Genomic DNA, 18,442 nt, shown 5'->3' with positions numbered 1-18,442 from the left:
GGCCTCCGGAACACAGCCAGACAGAGAGCTGGAGCTTTAGACCTACCTGCTGAATTAAGGAATGAACCCTCCCCAGCCCTTCTTTGAGGCCTCCCCGGACCCTGCCCCTTCCTCTGTCCCAGCCCGGAGCCCACAGTGCTGGGTGCATCTGTGTCTGGCTCTTTCTTCCGCAGAAGGACAGCTCCTCCAGGGCTGGGCGGGTGGCCTTTCAGGGGTCCCCGTTCTCACCATGGAGACATTTTGGAAAAGTCAGTTGATCGAATTGAGTGGCAGAGCTGTGTGGGGTACGGGGTGGGACGGGAGTCACCGCTGGGGCTCACACGGCCTGTGAAGCGGAAGGCTGTTAGGAGTGTGTATGTGCATCTTTGCCGTTATTCATGAGACTCCTCTTAGCTTGTGTCTCAGGTCTGAGGCTGCCAAGGGCCCCAGGCTCAAGGCTTGGCTGGGCCTGAGTTTCAGGTTTTCCAGTGTTGGAGGTTTAAAGTCCCCGTGAGGTTCGGTGCATGTGTCTGCATTTGTGCCTGGTGGCGGTGTGCTCCTGAGTCTCTCGGACCCGCCCGGTCTCAGTGTCGGGGTGTCTGGGGGGTCTGTGCCCTGCGTGTCTCTGGCTCTGGGTGTGTGGGGAGCGGAGATATCACCAGGCTGGGTGTCTGCCCCTGCGGGTGGGTTGGTCCCGCATCTCCCCGCGTGGCCGGCCTGAGCTTCTGAGGGTCCGCGGGTCCCACGCTGTGTGATGGGTGGAGGGTGGGCAGGGACCCTGGGAGGACGGGCGAGGGGCGGGGAGCGCGGGGCTGGCCCGGGGCGGGGCGAACCGCCGGGGCTGGGGGCGGGGCGGACCGACAGCCTCACTTTGGCGAAGTTGGCGGCGCTGAGGCTGGCCCGGGACGCGCCCGGAGCCGAGGGAAGGAGGGCGGAGGGAGGAGGGAGGGTCGCGGCGGGCCGCCATGGGGCCGGGGACCCGGGTCCGCCGCCGCGGCCTGATGCCGCCGCCGTCCGTGCGGGCGCCGCTCCTATTGCTGCTGCTAGCGGGACCCGGGGCTGCAGGTGAGGGGCCGGGACCCGAGGGTGGAACGAATGGGGGGAGGAAGGGAGGAGAGCGGAGTGCAAGGACCCCCAAGTCTGGTGCTGGCGGGGGTCCCTGGAAGCCCAGGACCAGAGCAGGGGCAGGCGCAGGGGCGCTGGAGCCCGGACTGCGTGCCAGCCCCGGGGGACAGGGACTCAGAATTGGGGGGCGGGGAACCTCAGAGGCCCAAGGCACAGGGGCTCCGGAGCGATCAGGGCTTGGGATATAGAGACCCAGAAGTCCGGGGCTGGGAGCTCGAGGTGCGGGGACCAGGGACTCAAAATTGGGGGGGGACCCAGAATCTGGGGCTCCCTCTCCACCCACGCTCATCCGGAGTCCTGGGAAGGTCACGACTGGAGCTCAAGTGCCCCCAGGGCGGGGACCCCTCGTACAAAAGTCCCACCCCACCCCCACCCCCAACTCTCAGCCCCGCGGGGCGGGGGTCGGAGGGCGGGGAGGGGGCGCGAAGTTCTCGCAGCTCCGAACTCGGAGGAAACTTCCCAGGCCGGAGCGCGGCAAAACCCGGAGCCGGAGCAGCCGCGGGAGCCGGAGTCGCTGCGGCACCCGCGCCCCTTCCCCGGCCCCGGCCCCGGCCCGGGCCCCGCTCCCTCCCCCAGCCGTCCGGATCCGGCGGCCCGGACCCGGTCCCCGCCCTGGGAAGGGAGGGCGGGAGGCGGGGGGGCGAGCCCACGTGCTCCTCTTCGACTTCAGCGCCCGGACCTTGCAGCCCGAGCCCCTCCCCAGCCGGCCGGGGCCCCCCGCCCCTCCCCCTCCACATTTTCCCCTCCCTCGCTTGGGACAATGGCCGCGGCGTCTAGACACCCCCTCCCCCCGGCCGGCCTCGCGCTTTATTTGCCAGACAAAGCGGGATGGGCGGCGGGGCCGAGCGGGGGCTGTGGGGGCGCATCTCCCCCCCCCCCCCCCCCCCCCCCCCCGGGAGGCCGGGCGGGCGGAGGAGGGACGCGGGCCCAGCAGCCCTGGCTGAGGGTCCGGGGGCCGCCTCTGTGGGGCTGGGTTCTGGGAGGGGTGGAAGCGCACGAGGGCCTCCCAAGCCCATACACCACCCCCACCTCCCATCCTGCCCCCACCCGCACCGGGCAGGACCGGGCAAGAGCTGCCGCCCCCGCCAGGCCAGCGGGCACCCACATGGTCTGTCTGTCACACACTCGCAGGCACACACACAGCCCTGGGTCACACATATCGAGATGTAGATGTGCACACACAGAGTACACCCCCAGACACCCCCATCCCCCCAGCTCACACAAGACATAGCCAGGCACACACAGCTCACACACTGATGCGCACATATAATCACACGTGTTCACACGAAGTGTGCACACCGGCCCAAGGCCTTGCACATGCTGTCTTCACACACCCAGACACATACCGACACAGATCCAAGGGCATGCCCAGCTCACACGTGCAGATGGGCACATCCAACCTATGCACAGCCACACGTACACACACAGACACCCAAATACACAACAGACCCAGCCTGCACACATATGGCACACACGTCTGTACACCCACGCACATCACGTACACATGTGTGGCTCACAGATCCCACAGCTGAGAGAGGCCCTCAGGCTGGGTCTCATGGCCCCCAGTGTGAGTTTGCAAACACGCATCGGCCCCTATGGGGTGATAGTGTCCTGTCCCTGCTTGTCCCCTTCCTCAGGAGCCATGTGCCGTATTGGCCCATGCTCATGTCCCGCTTAACTCCTGTCTCTACGGTGTCTCCTTTTCTATCTCTCTGTCTCTCTACTTCTCTGTCTCCTCTCTCTGTGCTGCCTGCTTCTCCTTTCCTTTTTTTCTATCTGCCTCTGTTTTTCTCTATCTCCCTCCATCTTTCTATCTCTCGGTGACACACACGTGAACACAGTGGCTCCACAGCTGCCAGCACACACAATTCTCCACTAGCTCACACCCAGCCATGCCCCAGACCCGTCTGGCAGGACAGTTAGACTGTGCCACACCCCAGAGGGACACAGCCCTAAGGGTTGGGGACGCTGGACAGGGCAGTACATGTCTGGGGCCAGCTGCCCCTCCCTTCAACACACACCCTGCAACACCCAATGCTGGCGACGCCTGGGGTACATGCCCTGGCCTCTCTCCCCAGAGCCGCTGCACAGGGCTGCACAGCTGGAGAAGATGCCTAACATCACTGGAAGAGAGGGAGCCATGGCCCGGGACTCCCTGCCGCTGCCCCCTCCATTACCCCAGGATCTGGGTACACAGCCTCAGACCTCCCTTTAATGCTCAGCACCCTCACTTCCTGCCTCTGCACCCCCCATTTTGGCCACTTCCTGAGCCCCCACATCTGGCACAAGTCAGCACCTCCTCTTGTCCGCCCCTGCCTTGTGGTTCCCAGAGCTCAAGCTGGCAGGGACAGCTGCGGCCCCAACAGCTGGGGCCAGGGTGGGGAGCCGTGGGAACCTTAGATGGAGGGGCTCCCTGCACCCTCAGAGACACCCCCCAGCTCCGTGCAGCTGTTGCCTGGAAGAGGGAAGGAGGGGGTCTGTCACTCTGAGCTGGGTTTCCTGGGCACCTGGCTGACCTGCCCACCTCTGTTCGCCCCCACACAGCTCCCCCTTGCCTGGACGGAAGCCCGTGTTCAAATGGAGGTCGCTGCACCCAGCTGTCCTCCCGGGAGGCTGCCTGCCTGTGAGTGCCTGGCTCAGAGCCATTCGTGGGCCCTGTGTGGGGAGGCAGTCTGTCTTGCCCCCCTACTTCTGTGTCCACCATGAATGCCTCTACTACTTCCTACATGTGTGACTTGGGCAACTTCTCGATTCTCCTGGAATCAGCAGGGTTAAAAGCAGGAGCTCTGACGTCTGCCTGCCCTGGCTTCAAATCCCACATCATGTTTCAGACTGGCTGGGACTTCAACACTCTCTCTCTCTCTTTAAATATGTTTATTGATTTTAGAGAGAAAGGGAGAGGGAGAGAGAGAGAGAGAGAGGAAAACATTGAAGTGAGACAGAAACATGGACTGGTTGCCTCCCACATGCACCTGGACTGGGAATCAAACCTGCAACCTGGGCATGTGCCCTGACCAGGAATTGTACTGGCGACCTTACACCTTTGAGTGCACAGGATGGTACTCAACCAACTGAGCCACACCGGCCAGGGCGGGGACTTAACTCTAAATCTCAGTGTCCTATTCTGGAAAATGAGCCCAGTAATCCCAACCTCACAGAATTCTCAGCTGCCTGCGGTCCTATGTAAAACCCCTCATGGAGGTAGTTATAATTTTTTTTCAATATATTTTATTGATTTTTTACAGAGAGGAAGGGAGGGGGATAGAGAGTAAGAAACATTGATGAAAGAGAAACATGGATCAGCTGCCTCCAGCACACCCCCCATTGGGGACGCACCCACAACCAAGGTACATACCCCTGACCGGAATCGAACCCGGAACCCTTCAGTCCGCAGGCCGATGCTCTATTTACTGAGCCAAACCGGTCAGGGTGGTAGTTATAATTTAATCAACAAATCTTCAAGGACCAATAGCAGTGGCTTGGGAGGGTACACCATCTGCACCCTCCCCTAGCTCAAGATTTCAAGGTGGGGGCACTGGAGGCCTGTAATACAGCCCAGCTCTGCCACTTCATTGCTGTGTGACCTTGGATTAGTCATTTCCTCTCCCTGAATCTCACTGCATCTGTGAAATAGGGGCTTGTCACCAGGAAGGAGCCCAAGAGTTTGGGAAAGGCAGAGGGCTGGGGGGAGTAGGGAAGAGGCTGGGAGAGAACTGAGCAGAGGTAAATAGCTCAGTTTAAATTCTGGGTTCTGGGTTACCTTGTGCAAGAGCTTTGAGCTCCGGGAGCCTCAGTTGTTGCATCTGCAAATTGGGGCAATAACAGTTCCTTATTTATGAGTTGATTGTACAGATTTAAATAAATCCTTCATACAATGAACTCAGCATACTGCTTGGCATACAGCAAGTGCTCAATACATAGGGCTTATTTTTATTGTTTAAGAGCTTTATTGACAGGTGCTTGCAGTTTGTTGACTTTTTAAAAAAAGTTGTAAACTTTTATTTACAAACTAAAAATGAGGATCTTAAAAATCACAACTTGAACAGATATGAAACAATTTAAAAACGTTTATAGGTGAATTGAGAAAAACTAGGCTTAAAAAAAACAACCCCACCTAAAAAAAAACCACACACCCATGTTTGTCATTACCAAAAAGAGACATCTTTAGGTAAAAAAAATGCATATCTGGTCATTGGGCAAAAAGCCAGCACTGAAGGTCTTCAGCTCCCATCGTATGTTCATTTCTTAATGCTGGAATTTCATATTCATTTCTTCTTGCTGGATGACTAAGTCAGATGTCACACTTTGGGTAGAGATGGTATTTACTCAGCCCGGCCTGTTCAGCCTCTGGAGCAAGGAATTCTCAGCCTCTCAGCCAGTAGATCTGCTGCTTTTGTCTCTGCCATCTTGTGGCTTAGGGTTTTCTGGGCATCTGCATCGGTAATGGAAGTTCCAGGGGTACCGGGACCATCCTTGCTGTGGCTGCTGACCTCGGGTCTCATCTCCTTGATTTCCTTGTCTTCTTCATTGCTGTCCTCTCTGGGCTGTCTTTAGTGAGGAGGGCCAATAGGGGTTATTATCCTATGTAATAAAGCGCTAATGTGCTAATTAGACCAAACAGCAGAATGACCTTCCCCCTGATGACCTTCTGGATGAAGCCAGGGCTTCAAGGGCCAAGCCCCTTGCACCAATTTCGAGCACTGGGCCTCTAGTTATAAATAACAGCAGAGACACAGGAAGCAGGTGCCATAAGGGGGAACCTCTCAAGATTATGGGGAAATGCTTGGTTCCTTTTGTAATATTGTCCTTAGTAAGAGCAGTTCATCCCGTAGCCATTAATTAATTGGTTTACTCATTTATTCAACAACATGTGACTTTAGACCCAGGAGAGCCGCTTTGAAGGCATGCACCCACTTTGAATGGAGGCCACTTGAGCCATCTGGGTGGGGAGGCTTAAGCCTGGCTGAGCGGGCTTTTCGGGTTGGGAGCCTGCAAAGGTGAAAATAGGGAAAAGTGGGAGCCGACCTGAAGCCACTCACCTGGAGGTGGAGCCGCGGGCGGGCGCCTGCGCAGTAGAGCTCCGCGCCTGGAATCCTGCCGACAGGTGAATGCGCCCGCGGCTGCCCCGCCCCTCGACAGGTGAATCACCGGCGCGCGTGGCCGCCCGGAGCCCGGATTCCCCGGAGTGGAGCGGACTCAGTCCCCAGAGCTGGGCTGTGGGATCCACTCCCCACGCACCCCCAGTCTCCTTACACGTCCCAAATACTCGTGTGCTTTCAGGGACGCCCCCCCACGGACTCTCAATTCTTGCCCCCAAAGTAGCCTTCTAAGCCCTTGTCTCTGTCTCCCAGTCCTCGCCTCCCCTGCCCCCCCAAGTCAGCTCTCCCCTCCGTCTCCCCCGAAACCCAGGCCGTGGGGCGGGGCACGGGCGGAGGCTGGAACCGGCCCGACCGGTCGGCAGGGGCGCGGGGCACAGATCGTGGGAACCCGCTGGGGGCGCGGGGAGAGGGCCGCGGGGCCGCGCCCTGCCTGGCGGTGGGACCCGCAGTCCCGGGCGCCCCCCGTGCAGCGCGCCCCCTCCTGGCGCGCAGTGGTGGTGGCTGTCCTGGCCCTGCGGGCCTTTGAGGAGGGGGCTGGGAGCTGGCTTCTCCCCTCAGGACACCACCTGCGCCCCTGTCCGGCCATGTCCCGACCTGTTTCGCTGGGGGCCGGGGTGGGGGGGATCTTGTGGGTGACGCTGAGGACTGAGTCAGCTGCTTGAGTTTAGCCCTAAGCGCCTGGAACAAGCCAGAGGGAGGGGCCAGCGGGAGGGTGGGCAGCGTCGGGGGTGGGGTCTGGGTCCTCGAGCCTCTCCAGGCCCCTCCCTCTGACCACGCAGGAGATTTCCAGTCCTAAGAACCCCCCCTTTTCCAGGTCTCACCTTTCCCTCACACTCCCGTCCAGCTGGCTTTGGGGAGGGGACTGCGGGCTAAAGGACCCCCCCCCCCTCAGCCCCCCACCCCCCCTTCGCTAAAAAGGGCATCATTATTAGTGTCTACCTCTCCCACCAGTGGAAAGAAGGCATGTATGTGTTCCCAGAAAAGGAGTAGATGTTTCGTGGGGCGCTTCTGTCTATCCATGTGAACGTTGCCCCTCTCTGTGGCCGGGCCTGTGGGCTGGTGTCTGAGCATTTGCCAGGCAATATGTGGATTCGGTATGTTTGTGTATGTTCCCGGGTCTGTCTGTGTGTGCTGGGTGCTTGTCGTCTGGAGTCTGAGACTAGTTCTCTCTGCCTGGAGCCCTCTTCCCCGCACAGCCCATGGCCTCCTCCCTCCCGCCCCCATTCCTCTGTGCCCCTTATTTTGTGTCTTAGTTTCCGTTTCCTGTAGTTGCTGTGACAAATTACCCAAAACGGAGTGGTTTGAAACAACAGAAATGTGCTCTCACAGTTCTGGAGGCCAGAAGTCTGAAACCACGCTGTTGGTGTTGGCAGCCACCCAGCCACCCGTTCTCCAGTGGCCTTAGGGGCGAGTCCTTCCCTCCTCTGCCGCCTTCTAGTAGCTCCGGGCTCTCCTTGGCTTGTGGGTGCAACACGCCACTCCAGTCTCTGGCTCTGCAGGGCCTTCTCTTCTTTCTCCCAAAGCGCCCTCTGCCGTTCTCTTAAAAGAACATTATCATTGGATTTAGGGCCCACCTGGAAAATCCAGGATGATCTCATCTCTTTTCAAAAAAACTATTAAAAATATATATTTTTTATTTCAGAGAGGAAAGGAGAGGGAGAGATAGAAACATCAACGAGGAGAGAAAATCATCGATCAGTTGCCTCCTGCATGCTCCCCATTGGGAACTGAGCCCTCAACCCGGGCATGTGCCCTGACCTGGAATTGAACCGTGACCTCCTGGTTCACAGGTCGAAGCTCAGTCACTGAGCCACACCAGCCGGGCGAATGATCTCATCTTGATGTGTCACTTAGTTACATCTGCAAAGACTCTTTTTCCAAGTAATGTCAGCCACAGGTTCTGGGACATGGACATTTCTTCCCTAGGGCCATCACTCTATACTATACCATGCCCTTCATGGCCATCATGCCTCCACCACCCCCTGCCAGCATGCTGTATACTGACGTGTGATTTGTATATCTTCTCTTCCCCCAAGCTAGCTGTGAGCATAAAGAGGGTGGGACCACTTTTATTGTGTTTGCTGCTGTATTCCCATTGCTAAGAACATAGTAGGTACTTAGTGACTGTTGTGTGAGTGAGTGAGTGTGTGTATTTATTATTGGTTTGCCCATGTGTTTCTTGCCTGTCTGGTGTGTATGTCTGTGTATCTCCTGCCCCCACTGAGCTGTCTCTGCCTACAGGTGCCCGCCAGGATGGGTGGGTGAGCGGTGCCAGCTGGAAGACCCCTGCCATTCGGGTCCCTGTGCTGGTCGTGGTGTCTGCCAGAGCTCGGTGGTAGCAGGCACTGCCCGGTTCTCCTGCCGCTGTCCCCGTGGATTCAGAGGTAAGGGATGATCTGGAAGGGACCCCGAGGTAGTAAGGATGTGTTCCACCTAACTCACCCTCTTTTGGTCTCTCCAGGTCCTGACTGCTCCCTGCCAGACCCCTGCCTCAGCAGCCCCTGTGCCCATGGGGCCCGCTGCTCAGTGGGGCCTGATGGCCGCTACATCTGCTCCTGCCCACCTGGCTACCAGGGCCGCAGCTGTCGAAGTGACGTGGACGAGTGCCGGGGGGGAGGTCCCTGCCACCACGGTGGCACGTGCCTCAACACACCTGGCTCTTTCCGCTGCCAGTGCCCCGCTGGCTACATGGGGCCACTGTGTGAGACCCCTGCAGTGCCCTGTGCTCCTTCACCGTGCCGTAACGGAGGCACCTGTAGACAGAATGGCGATCTCACCTATGATTGTGCCTGCCTTCCTGGTGAGGAAGCTGCTCTCGGGGGAGGCAGCAGGGGTGGGAAAACAGCAGGCCAGCCTACAGTGTCAATACTCGCCTCCTCCTCCCATGCTAGGGTTCGAGGGCCAGAACTGTGAGGTGAATGTGGATGACTGTCCAGGGAACCGGTGCCTAAATGGGGGGACATGTGTAGATGGCGTCAACACCTACAATTGCCAGTGCCCTCCGGAGTGGACAGGTGGGCACTGGGGCTGAAGGGAGCTGGGTGGCAGACCTTGGGGGCGGGGGATGCACAGCCCAGGTGACTGGACTGGTGCATCTGTGTGCCACAGGCCAGTTCTGCACGGAGGACGTGGATGAGTGTCAGCTGCAGCCCAATGCTTGCCACAACGGGGGCACCTGCTTTAACACCCTGGGTGGCCACAGCTGTGTGTGCGTCAATGGCTGGACTGGTGAGAGCTGCAGTCAGAACATTGATGACTGTGCCACGGCCGTGTGCTTCCACGGGGCCACCTGCCATGACCGCGTGGCCTCCTTCTACTGTGCCTGCCCCATGGGCAAGACTGGTGAGTGGCTGTTTCCCGTGGAGGTGGCAAGGGAGCCATTGATGGCTCTTGAATGGGGGCAAGGATGGCATTGGACTTGAGTGTTAGAATGGTTATGCTGGCGGCCAGATTTGGGGAGAAGGTAAGCCTGGGAGAGGCCTGGAGGAGGGGCTGTGTGTGGTACAGGACAGATGCCACGGAAATAGAGAGATATACTGTGAGCAAGAAAGAGAGGAGACCCTTGCAAGTGGCAGAGGTCAGAGAAGGTGTTTGGAAGGGGGATTTGAAAATGGAGGGAAGGGCATGTCGGGCAGAGGGTGCTACAGAAGCAAAGGCTTGAGATAGGACCTTTGCATGTTTCCAACTCATTTTCAAATGATTCAGAAAAAGGATAGATCAGCCTTACAATAGCTGAATCTAGGTGGCGGGTGTATAAATCAACTTCTCTGTATGTTTAAAATTTTTCATAATAAACAATTAGGAAAAAGTAGCTACTAGATATGCTACAGGTTAGTAAAAACAAAACGTAAAGCACTGTGCGGGTCTGTGGGACCTTCGGACAGCGCCGGAGGGTCTGCCCTTGACCTCTGCCTGTCCCTTTCCAGGGCTTCTGTGCCATCTGGACGATGCCTGTGTCAGCAATCCCTGCCATGAGGATGCTATCTGCGACACAAACCCGGTGAATGGCCGCGCCATCTGCACTTGCCCACCGGGCTTCACCGGTGGCGCATGTGACCAGGATGTGGACGAGTGCTCCATTGGTGAGGGGGTCACTGAGTTAGAAGGAGGGGACAGCTCGTTCCTCAGCGGGCCATACCTACCCTGGCTGTGCCTATTTCTGCAGGCGCCAACCCATGTGAGCACCTGGGCAAGTGTGTGAACACACAGGGCTCGTTCCTGTGCCAGTGTGGCCGAGGCTACACGGGCCCGCGCTGTGAGTCTGACGTCAATGAGTGCTTATCCGGGCCCTGCCGCAACCAGGCCACATGCCTCGACCGCATAGGCCAGTTCACCTGCATCTGCATGGCAGGTGCGTGGTGGATGGGGTAGAGGCTAGGCCTAAGGCTGGGTGCCTGCAGGAAGGGACGGGGTGGAACTGGGTTCCCAATGGGACCCTGAGAAAGTGAAGCCTGGGATGGGGTGGAGGTGGGGCCAGAGTAGAACCTTGTGAGAAGCTGGGGGCGTGGTCAAATGGAACCAATAGAATCTCCTGCTGAGAGTGGAGTCTGGACCTAAGGGCCGGCTGTGGGGCATGAACGATAGCGGGGCAGGGGCTGGAGTGAGTTTAGGTGGAGCCTGCAGACTTGCTGGGGTGTGCACAAGGCAATGAGGGGCCCGGGCCTGGGAGCTGGGGACAGGGCGTGTTTGTGGACTGGAGAGGGAAGAGGGTGGTCTAAAGGCAAGGTCCGGACGGAGTCTCAGAAGCTGTGGACTAGTTGGGACCACAGCTTGGTGAGGGTCTGGCCTGAGGATAAAAATTGAATGTAGGGTTGCCCTGGGGGGAACTGATTGGGAAGGGGAGTACCTACCCCGTTGCCCTCTCCTCAGGCCAGAGGGAAACCCCACGACCCTAATATCCCTCTTTCCCCCCCTCCCCCCAGGCTTCACAGGCACCTTCTGCGAGGTGGATATGGACGAGTGTCAGAGCAGCCCGTGTGTCAACGGCGGGGTCTGCAAGGACAGGGTCAATGGCTTCAGCTGCACCTGTCCCTCTGGTGAGGACCTTGGGGCCAGGGAGCCTGATACAGGGGGTCCCTGCAGGGGCACAAGCTCTGGGATGGGAGCCTGTGAGGCCATGTTGGCGGAAAACGATTGCAATAGAAACCGCGTCATGAGAAAATTTGAAATGGATTTAAAACTAAGTAAATGGGCTTCCCACCCAGACAAGGCAGAGCTGGCGAGGGTGACTGCTCTGACCCTGTCTGGGCCTCGGCTCACCCGACTCCCTCCCCACTCAGGCTTCAGCGGGGCGCTGTGCCAGCTGGACGTGGATGAGTGCGCGAGCACGCCCTGCAGGAATGGAGCCAAGTGCGTGGACCAGCCTGACGGCTACGAGTGCCGCTGCGCAGAGGGTGAGGGCTGGCCAATTACAGGCCGGCAGGGGTTTGGAGGCGGGGCTAGTGGGGGGGGCGGGTGAGGGCCAAGAACAGCCTTGGAAAGGGCTTCGGGGCAGGACTACATCAAGTCAGGGCCAATGACAGCCAGGGGGCGGAGCCAATTAACTTTAAAGCAGGGGTAGGGACCAAAGCTTCCGGTGGGAAACTGGGCACAGGTAAGTGTGCGAGGCTTGATCAACGCTATCCCAAGGCACCTCCATGTGTCCCCATTGGCAGTTGAGGGAGAGGCAGAACTGGGCTGAGAGTGTAGGAATTGGAAACGGGGTCACAACTGGGGGTGGGATTTAACCGTGGAAGGGTCTTTTTAAAAAGATATATATTTTTTTATTGATTTCAGAGAAGAAGGGAGAAGGAGAGAGAGAGATAGAAACATCAATGATGAGAATCATTGATTGGCTGCCTCCTGCACGCCCCCCACTGGGGATCAAGCCCGCAACCCAGGCCTGTGCCCTTGGCCGGAATCGAACCTGGGACCCTTCAATCTGCAGGCCGACGCTCTATCCACTGAGCCAAGCCGGCCAGGGCTCGTGGGAGGGTCTGGGTCCGGGGCGAATTGTGTAGCTTGTAGCTGGACGCAGCGGAGGCCACTAGGGACAGGGCCAGAACTGCCCCCGCTTTCTGCTGCCTCGATGGGCCTGAGGCAGAGCTGAGCCAGGATTGATTGGGGGCGTGGCTGCGAGCCGGACCTGGGCAGGTGGGCGGAGCCTGACCCTCTGGCCCTGCAGGCTTTGAGGGCGCGCTGTGCGAACTCAACGTGGATGACTGCTCTCCCGACCCGTGCCACCACGGGCGCTGCGTGGACGGCATCGCCAGCTTCTCCTGTGCCTGCGCCCCGGGCTACACTGGCACGCGCTGCGAGAGCCAGGTGAACGAGTGCCGCAGCCAGCCCTGCCGCCACGGGGGCAAATGCCTCGATCTGGTGGACAAATACCTCTGCCGCTGCCCTCCTGGCACCACAGGTGGGACCGGGGGCTGGGCTGGGGCAGCAACAGTACATCCGGAGGGTTTCGGGAGTTCGGGAATGGTGTTCGTGTCTTGTTCTCCTTCTGCAGGTGTGAACTGTGAGGTGAACATCGACGATTGTGCCAGCAACCCCTGCACCTTCGGAATTTGCCGAGACGGTATCAATCGCTATGACTGTGTCTGCCAGCCTGGCTTCACAGGTGGGCAAGCGGCTGCCGTGGGAAGGGGGCCTGAGAGGGTGAGGGGGACACCTCCCATCCTTCTTGGCCGGGTTTTGCCCCTCTCTTTGCACTGGCTTGGCCAATGAGATTGCCCACACCTTATGGTCTCTCTGCTTGTCACAAAGTTGTCCCCATATTGGCTCAAGTTTATCCTGGAACGTAGATAAGGCTGTTCTGATGGGGCGGGGGTGTTTTGAGTGGGGCCAACGTGATCTTCGGTGAAAATGAAAATGACTTCATGTAAGTTTGGGGATGGAGATGACCCGGGTTGAGAAGTGGCTGTTCTGGTTTGCAGAAGAGCTGATGTGTTATGAGAGGGAGAATGTCCTTGCTCCAGGGCGTCCCTCTCTGTCGGCTGGGTTGTCCTTGCCTTTGGGTGAGGTTGCCTGTGTGCTCCCCAGGGCCTCTCTGCAACATGGAGATCAACGAGTGTGCGTCCGGCCCCTGCGGGGAGGGCGGCTCCTGTGTTGATGGGGAAGACGGCTTCCACTGCCTCTGCCCGCCTGGCTTCCTGCCTCCACTGTGCCTGCCCCCAAGCCATCCCTGTGCCCAAGAGCCCTGCAATCACGGTGTCTGCCATGACGCGCCAGGAGGGTGAGGCCTTTTCCCATCTCATGACCCGACCCCCCTTGTCTCTCCGCCCACTTGCTGGCCCTGACTGCCGCCCCCTTCAGGTTCCGCTGTGTATGTGATCCTGGCTGGAGCGGCCCCCAGTGCAGCCAGAGTCTCACGCGAGATGCCTGTGAGTCTCAACCCTGTGGGGCTGGTGGCACCTGCACCAGCAACGGCATGGACTTCCACTGCACCTGTCCCCCCAGCATGCAGGGTATGTGCCCCCACTGTCCTGCCCAGGCTCTCCTGTCTCCCTCTTCCTTCTTCCTCCCTCTGCTCCACGCTCTTCCTCCTGTGTGTTTGCCTTTCTTTCTTTCCCCCCCTTGCAGCTTGGGAGGTGGGTATCAAGGTGGGGACGCTAGGGGGAGATGGGAACAAGGAATCTCTTAAGACTATTTCACTCTGCCCGCCCACCACAGGCCATCAGTGTGAGCTGCTGTCCCCCTGTGCCCCGAACCCTTGTGAGCACGGGGGCCACTGCGAGCCTGGTCCTGGCCACCTGGCTGTCTGCTCCTGCCCCCCTGGCTGGCAAGGTACATGAGCTTCCTCCTCCTCCTCCTCCTCCTCCTCCTCCTCCTCCTCCACCTCCTCCTCCCCTTCCCTGGGGACCCAGTGGGGGACTCACCCTTGACCCTGTCTCTCCGGGAAGCTTCCTTTTGGAAAGGGACAGAGCTGGACACAGACACTGGCAGCCCCTGTGGTCATTGCTAGAGAAGAAGAAGGGAGAGGTGGCTGGGGAAGCTCGGTTTCAGGCTGGGATCTGGGGACAGCTTCCTGGAGGAGTAAAACTCAGAGCATCCAGCCAGCACCCGCTGCAGCAAGAAGGCAGCCCTAGGACAGTGTGTGCAAAATGCCCAGAGGCCAGGGAGTGCAGAGCTCCTTCTTGCCCTCACCTCTCAGCCTTTAGGTTCTTCATGTGTGACAGGCACCCGCAGACCCTACCCTGTACCTCTAACCCCAGATGTCACCTTATTTCCTACCCCAGGCCCTCGATGTCAGCAGGATGTAGACGAGTGTGCTGGCCCCTCGCCCTGCGGCCCCCACGGGACCTGCACCAACCTGGCGGGGAGTTTTAGTTGCACCTGCCACGGGGGGTACAGCGGCTCTTCCTGTGACCAGGACATCGATGACTGTGACCCCAGTGAGTTCAGGGGAGCCTGCGGGGGGCGCTGCCCTAGGAAACATGTCCATTAAGCCTATACTGTGTGTGGGGTATTGTGCTTTAATTTCATCTCCGTAGTTCTCTTATTTTTTCCATTTTACCCCTGGAACTGAGACCTAAAGAGGTTACGTGACTTGCCTAAGGTCACGGAGCAGGTAAGGGATAAGTTGGGATCGGAGCACAGGTCTGCCTGACGCTCAGTCTCTGGGAGCAAGCGAGCGGGATTGTGTGTAAAGTGTGAGATCAGAGGCCCCTAGTGAGTTCTCCAGGAGCGCTGTCCAACAGACAACACAAGCCGCATGAGCAATTACAATTTTTTGAGTACTCACATTGAAAAAGTTAAAAAAACAAGAAAGGTGATATCATATTTAATAATATATATCATTTAACCTAATATATAAAATTATTTCAACATATCAATAGAAAATTATTGAGATATTTTACATTCTTCTTATTTTTAAATTCTCACTCGAGGATATTTTTTTCCATTGAGGGGAGGGAGGAGAAGGGAAGGAAGGGCGAGAGAGAGAGAGAGAGAGAGAGAGAGAGAGAGACATCAGTTGGTTGCCTCCCACACTTGCCCTGGTCTGGGGCCAGGGATCAAACCTGTGATCCATTGGTCCATTGGTCCAAGGGCCGAATCTCTAACCACTGAGCAACTGAGCCAGGGCTACATTCTTCTTCTTTTTTAAAAAAATATATATTAAGTCTTCAGAATCCGAAATCTGGTGTATATTTTACACTTACAACACATCTCAATCTGGGCCAGCTACAGGTCAAGGTCATAATAGCCACATGTGGCCAGTGACCACTATACTGGCCAGTACAGGTCTGGAGGAAGCCCCCTGTGCTGAGTCAAGGGATTAAGCGGACACACCTGACAGTATGTGCTTAACAGCTCCAAAGGCCCTCTAGGTCCTGCCAACCTCGTCCTCTTCCACCAAAGTGAGGTTTCCAGATACGGGAGGGGCTGCGGCAACAGAGGGGACGATTTGATCGCTCTGACCAAATAAGCCTGGCTTACTTCCAAGTTCCCGCTATGCCAGGCCTGGCCCGGTCAGTAAAGGCTGATGGGTGAGTGACCAGACCTCGTTCCCTTCTGCCCACAGACCCCTGCCTGAATGGTGGCTCCTGTCAGGACCGCGTGGGCTCCTTTTCCTGCTCCTGCCTCCCAGGCTTTGCTGGCCCCCGCTGTGCCCGCGACGTGGACGAGTGTCTGAGCAGCCCCTGTGGCCCGGGCACCTGCACCGACCACGTGGCCTCCTTCACCTGCACCTGCCCCCCGGGCTATGGAGGCTTCCGCTGTGAGCAGAACCTACCCGACTGCAGCCCCAGGTGGATGGACCCTCTACTGGGAGCTCAGGGACCCTGGCATGGGGGAGGGGGGGTATGGGACTTGAGCAGGAGTGGGGCTAAGAAGGGCGGGTCCTCAGGTTGGCACCCAACTCAGGACTCTGGTGCCTGATGGGGCGGTGTGGGAAGGGGCAGGGTCATCTTAGGGATGCTGGTCCCTAAGGGGGTGAGACCAGACCAGAGTGGGGCCTCCACGTGGTTTCCCACCTTAGTGCTGAAGTACCTGGTAAATTGGGGCTAAGGGACAGGACAGGGCTGCAGTCTCTCCTGGTGGGAGGTAGCGGGTAGGGGTCCAAGTAGAGGCACTCAAGGCTAGGCAGGGCCCAGGGTGGAGGGCGGGGCCTCCAAGGGGGCGGGGCCTGACCCACCCTCGCTTTCCCTCCAGCTCCTGCTTCAACGGTGGGACCTGCTTGGACGGAGTGAACTCGTTCAGCTGTCTATGCCGCCCTGGCTACACCGGCGCGCACTGCCAGCAGGAGGCCAACCCCTGCCTCTCCCGGCCCTGTCTGCACGGGGGTGTCTGCACGGCCACCTACCCTGGCTTCATCTGCGCCTGTCCAGAGGGCTTCACTGGCGCTCAGTGTCAGGTGGGGTGGGGTCACTGGGAGGTGGGTTTTGGGGGGAGGTGTCTGGAGGGGTGTCCTGGGGGAGGGGCCTGTATGGGATCCTGGGCAGGGGGCCTGGCAGGGACCCTGGGGGAGAATCTGGGGAGTGATTTCTGGGGGTCCCTGCGTGCTGATACTGTGGGCTTTCCCTGCAGACACTGGTAGACTGGTGCAGCCTTGAGCCTTGTCAGAACGGGGGTCGCTGTGCCCAGACGGGAGCCTCTTTCTACTGCCTCTGTCCTCCGGGGTGGAGCGGCAGCCTCTGTGACATCCAAAGCCTGCCCTGCAGACAGGCGGCGGCCCAGATGGGTGAGCGGGAGCGTGTGGCTGGGGTGTGCAGCCGGGGAGGGCGTGTGTGCATGTACTTCCTGCCAGTGTGAGCCCAATGGGGCTGTGACAGCACACATGGGCGGGGCGGGGGGTGCGCCTGAGTGTGACTGTGTGACGTGACTAGAGGGTGTGTGTGTCTGTCCCCATAAGACCACTGGGATGACGTCTGCAGCGTCCGGCTGAGCTGGTGTGGGCAGCAAACGCGTGTGCCAGTGATGAGAACTGTGCAGTGTAGAGGGATGTGTGACAACCTGATGGAGGTGGTGGGACCCTGGTGACTGGTGGCAGCGGGGGCGTTAGGTGGTGCTGTGTGTGTTGCGGGCGGGGGGGGGGGGGGGGGGGAGTGTGTGCCTGACACCCCTCTCTGTGCAGGGGTGCGGCTGGAGCAGCTGTGTCAGGCTGGTGGGCAGTGTGTGGACAAGGAGAGCTCCCACTACTGCGTGTGCCCAGAGGGCCGCACAGGCAGCCACTGTGAGCAAGAGGTGGACCCCTGCTTGGCCCAGCCCTGCCAGCACGGGGGCACTTGCCAAGGCTACATGGGGGGTTATGTGTGCGAGGTAAGGGGCACCCAGGGGAGGGGAGAGGGGAACTAGTCACGTGTAGGTGTGTCTGGGCACACGTTTCTGTGTGTCTGTAGCCTGGTGTGGGTGTGTCTCTCTAGGAGAGCCTGGTTTTCTGTTTGTTTGTTTTGTTTTTTGTTAGCTCTCACCCAAGGATATTTTTCCCATTGAATTTTAAAGAAAGTGGAATGGAGGGAAGGAGGGAGGGAGGGGGGAGAGAAGGAGAGAGAGGGAAAAAGAGAGATAAACATCAATGTGCAAGAGACACATCGATTGGTTGCCTCCCGCATGCACCCCCACCTGGGCCGGGGACTGAACCTGCAACCCAAGTACGAGCCCTTGACTAGAATTGAACCCGAGACCCTTTGGTGCATGGGCCAGTCCTCTAACCACAGGGCAACACCAGCCAGGGCGTCATGTCTGGGCTTTTACTTTTGTGACTGAGTATGTCTTTGTGGGTGTCACCCTGGGTAGCTCTGGGGGTGTTTCTGTCTGTCTGGGTGTGTGTCTATCTTTGGTTGGTTCCTGGACGTACCTGTGTGTCTGTGCATGGAGTCTCTCTGGGCATGAAGGCACATGCAGGTGCCTGAGTGTGCGTTCCTGGTTGTGTGTCTTGGGTAGATCTGGGTATCTGGGTGTTTTGCTGTGTGTCTGTAGGAGTGTGTCCATCTGCACTGGGAATGTCTGGGTCCTCTGTGCCTGGGTGTGTGTTTTCTGCACCCTGGGCATGTCTCTGTGTTTGGGGCGACTGTGTGTGTCTTTTTGTGCTGGGATTTTCTGTCTCCACCGGGAGTGTCTGTGTCCCTCGGGGCTGAGTGGGTCCCTGTCTCGCCCTCACCACAGTGTCCAGCCGGCTACGCTGGTGACAACTGTGAGGATGACGTGGATGAGTGTGCCTCGGAGCCCTGCCAGCATGGGGGCTTCTGCATTGACCTTGTGGCCCGATACCTCTGCTCCTGTCCTCCTGGGACGCTGGGTATGCCAGGGCCAGGGTT

At 58.6% G+C, this 18,442-nt stretch overlaps 1 protein-coding gene across 2 annotated transcripts in view; it reads left to right on the top strand.

Moving 5' to 3' along the window:
* The first annotated feature begins 874 nt into the window (after nucleotides 1-874).
* NOTCH3 (notch receptor 3) overlaps nucleotides 875-18,442 on the top strand; it is a 33,015-nt gene continuing 15,447 nt past the window's right edge. The window contains exons 1-22 of one of the 2 annotated variants that reach the window (XM_070416264.1): nucleotides 875-1,044; nucleotides 3,183-3,293; nucleotides 3,649-3,727; nucleotides 8,445-8,587; nucleotides 8,665-9,003; nucleotides 9,095-9,217; nucleotides 9,312-9,545; nucleotides 10,130-10,285; nucleotides 10,369-10,554; nucleotides 11,126-11,239; nucleotides 11,483-11,596; nucleotides 12,367-12,600; nucleotides 12,694-12,804; nucleotides 13,227-13,419; nucleotides 13,500-13,651; nucleotides 13,857-13,970; nucleotides 14,423-14,578; nucleotides 15,709-15,934; nucleotides 16,338-16,539; nucleotides 16,713-16,866; nucleotides 17,260-17,444; nucleotides 18,291-18,423. In XM_070416264.1, the coding sequence (XP_070272365.1) occupies nucleotides 945-1,044; nucleotides 3,183-3,293; nucleotides 3,649-3,727; nucleotides 8,445-8,587; nucleotides 8,665-9,003; nucleotides 9,095-9,217; nucleotides 9,312-9,545; nucleotides 10,130-10,285; nucleotides 10,369-10,554; nucleotides 11,126-11,239; nucleotides 11,483-11,596; nucleotides 12,367-12,600; nucleotides 12,694-12,804; nucleotides 13,227-13,419; nucleotides 13,500-13,651; nucleotides 13,857-13,970; nucleotides 14,423-14,578; nucleotides 15,709-15,934; nucleotides 16,338-16,539; nucleotides 16,713-16,866; nucleotides 17,260-17,444; nucleotides 18,291-18,423 (3,559 nt within the window). In that variant the 5' untranslated portion in view covers nucleotides 875-944. The remainder of the gene's footprint in view (nucleotides 1,045-3,182; nucleotides 3,294-3,648; nucleotides 3,728-8,444; nucleotides 8,588-8,664; nucleotides 9,004-9,094; nucleotides 9,218-9,311; nucleotides 9,546-10,129; nucleotides 10,286-10,368; nucleotides 10,555-11,125; nucleotides 11,240-11,482; nucleotides 11,597-12,366; nucleotides 12,601-12,693; nucleotides 12,805-13,226; nucleotides 13,420-13,499; nucleotides 13,652-13,856; nucleotides 13,971-14,422; nucleotides 14,579-15,708; nucleotides 15,935-16,337; nucleotides 16,540-16,712; nucleotides 16,867-17,259; nucleotides 17,445-18,290; nucleotides 18,424-18,442) is intronic. The other variant, XM_070416265.1, reaches the window with a different exon arrangement.

The sequence above is a fragment of the Myotis yumanensis genome, unplaced genomic scaffold (assembly GCF_028538775.1).
Source record: "Myotis yumanensis isolate MYYU_CA2020_CCGP unplaced genomic scaffold, mMyoYum1.0.hap1 SCAF_5, whole genome shotgun sequence".
In the NCBI taxonomy this organism is placed as follows: Eukaryota; Metazoa; Chordata; class Mammalia; order Chiroptera; family Vespertilionidae; genus Myotis; species Myotis yumanensis.
The sequence above is the reverse complement of the archived record's forward strand: the minus strand, read 5'-3'. Positions and strand labels throughout refer to the sequence as shown.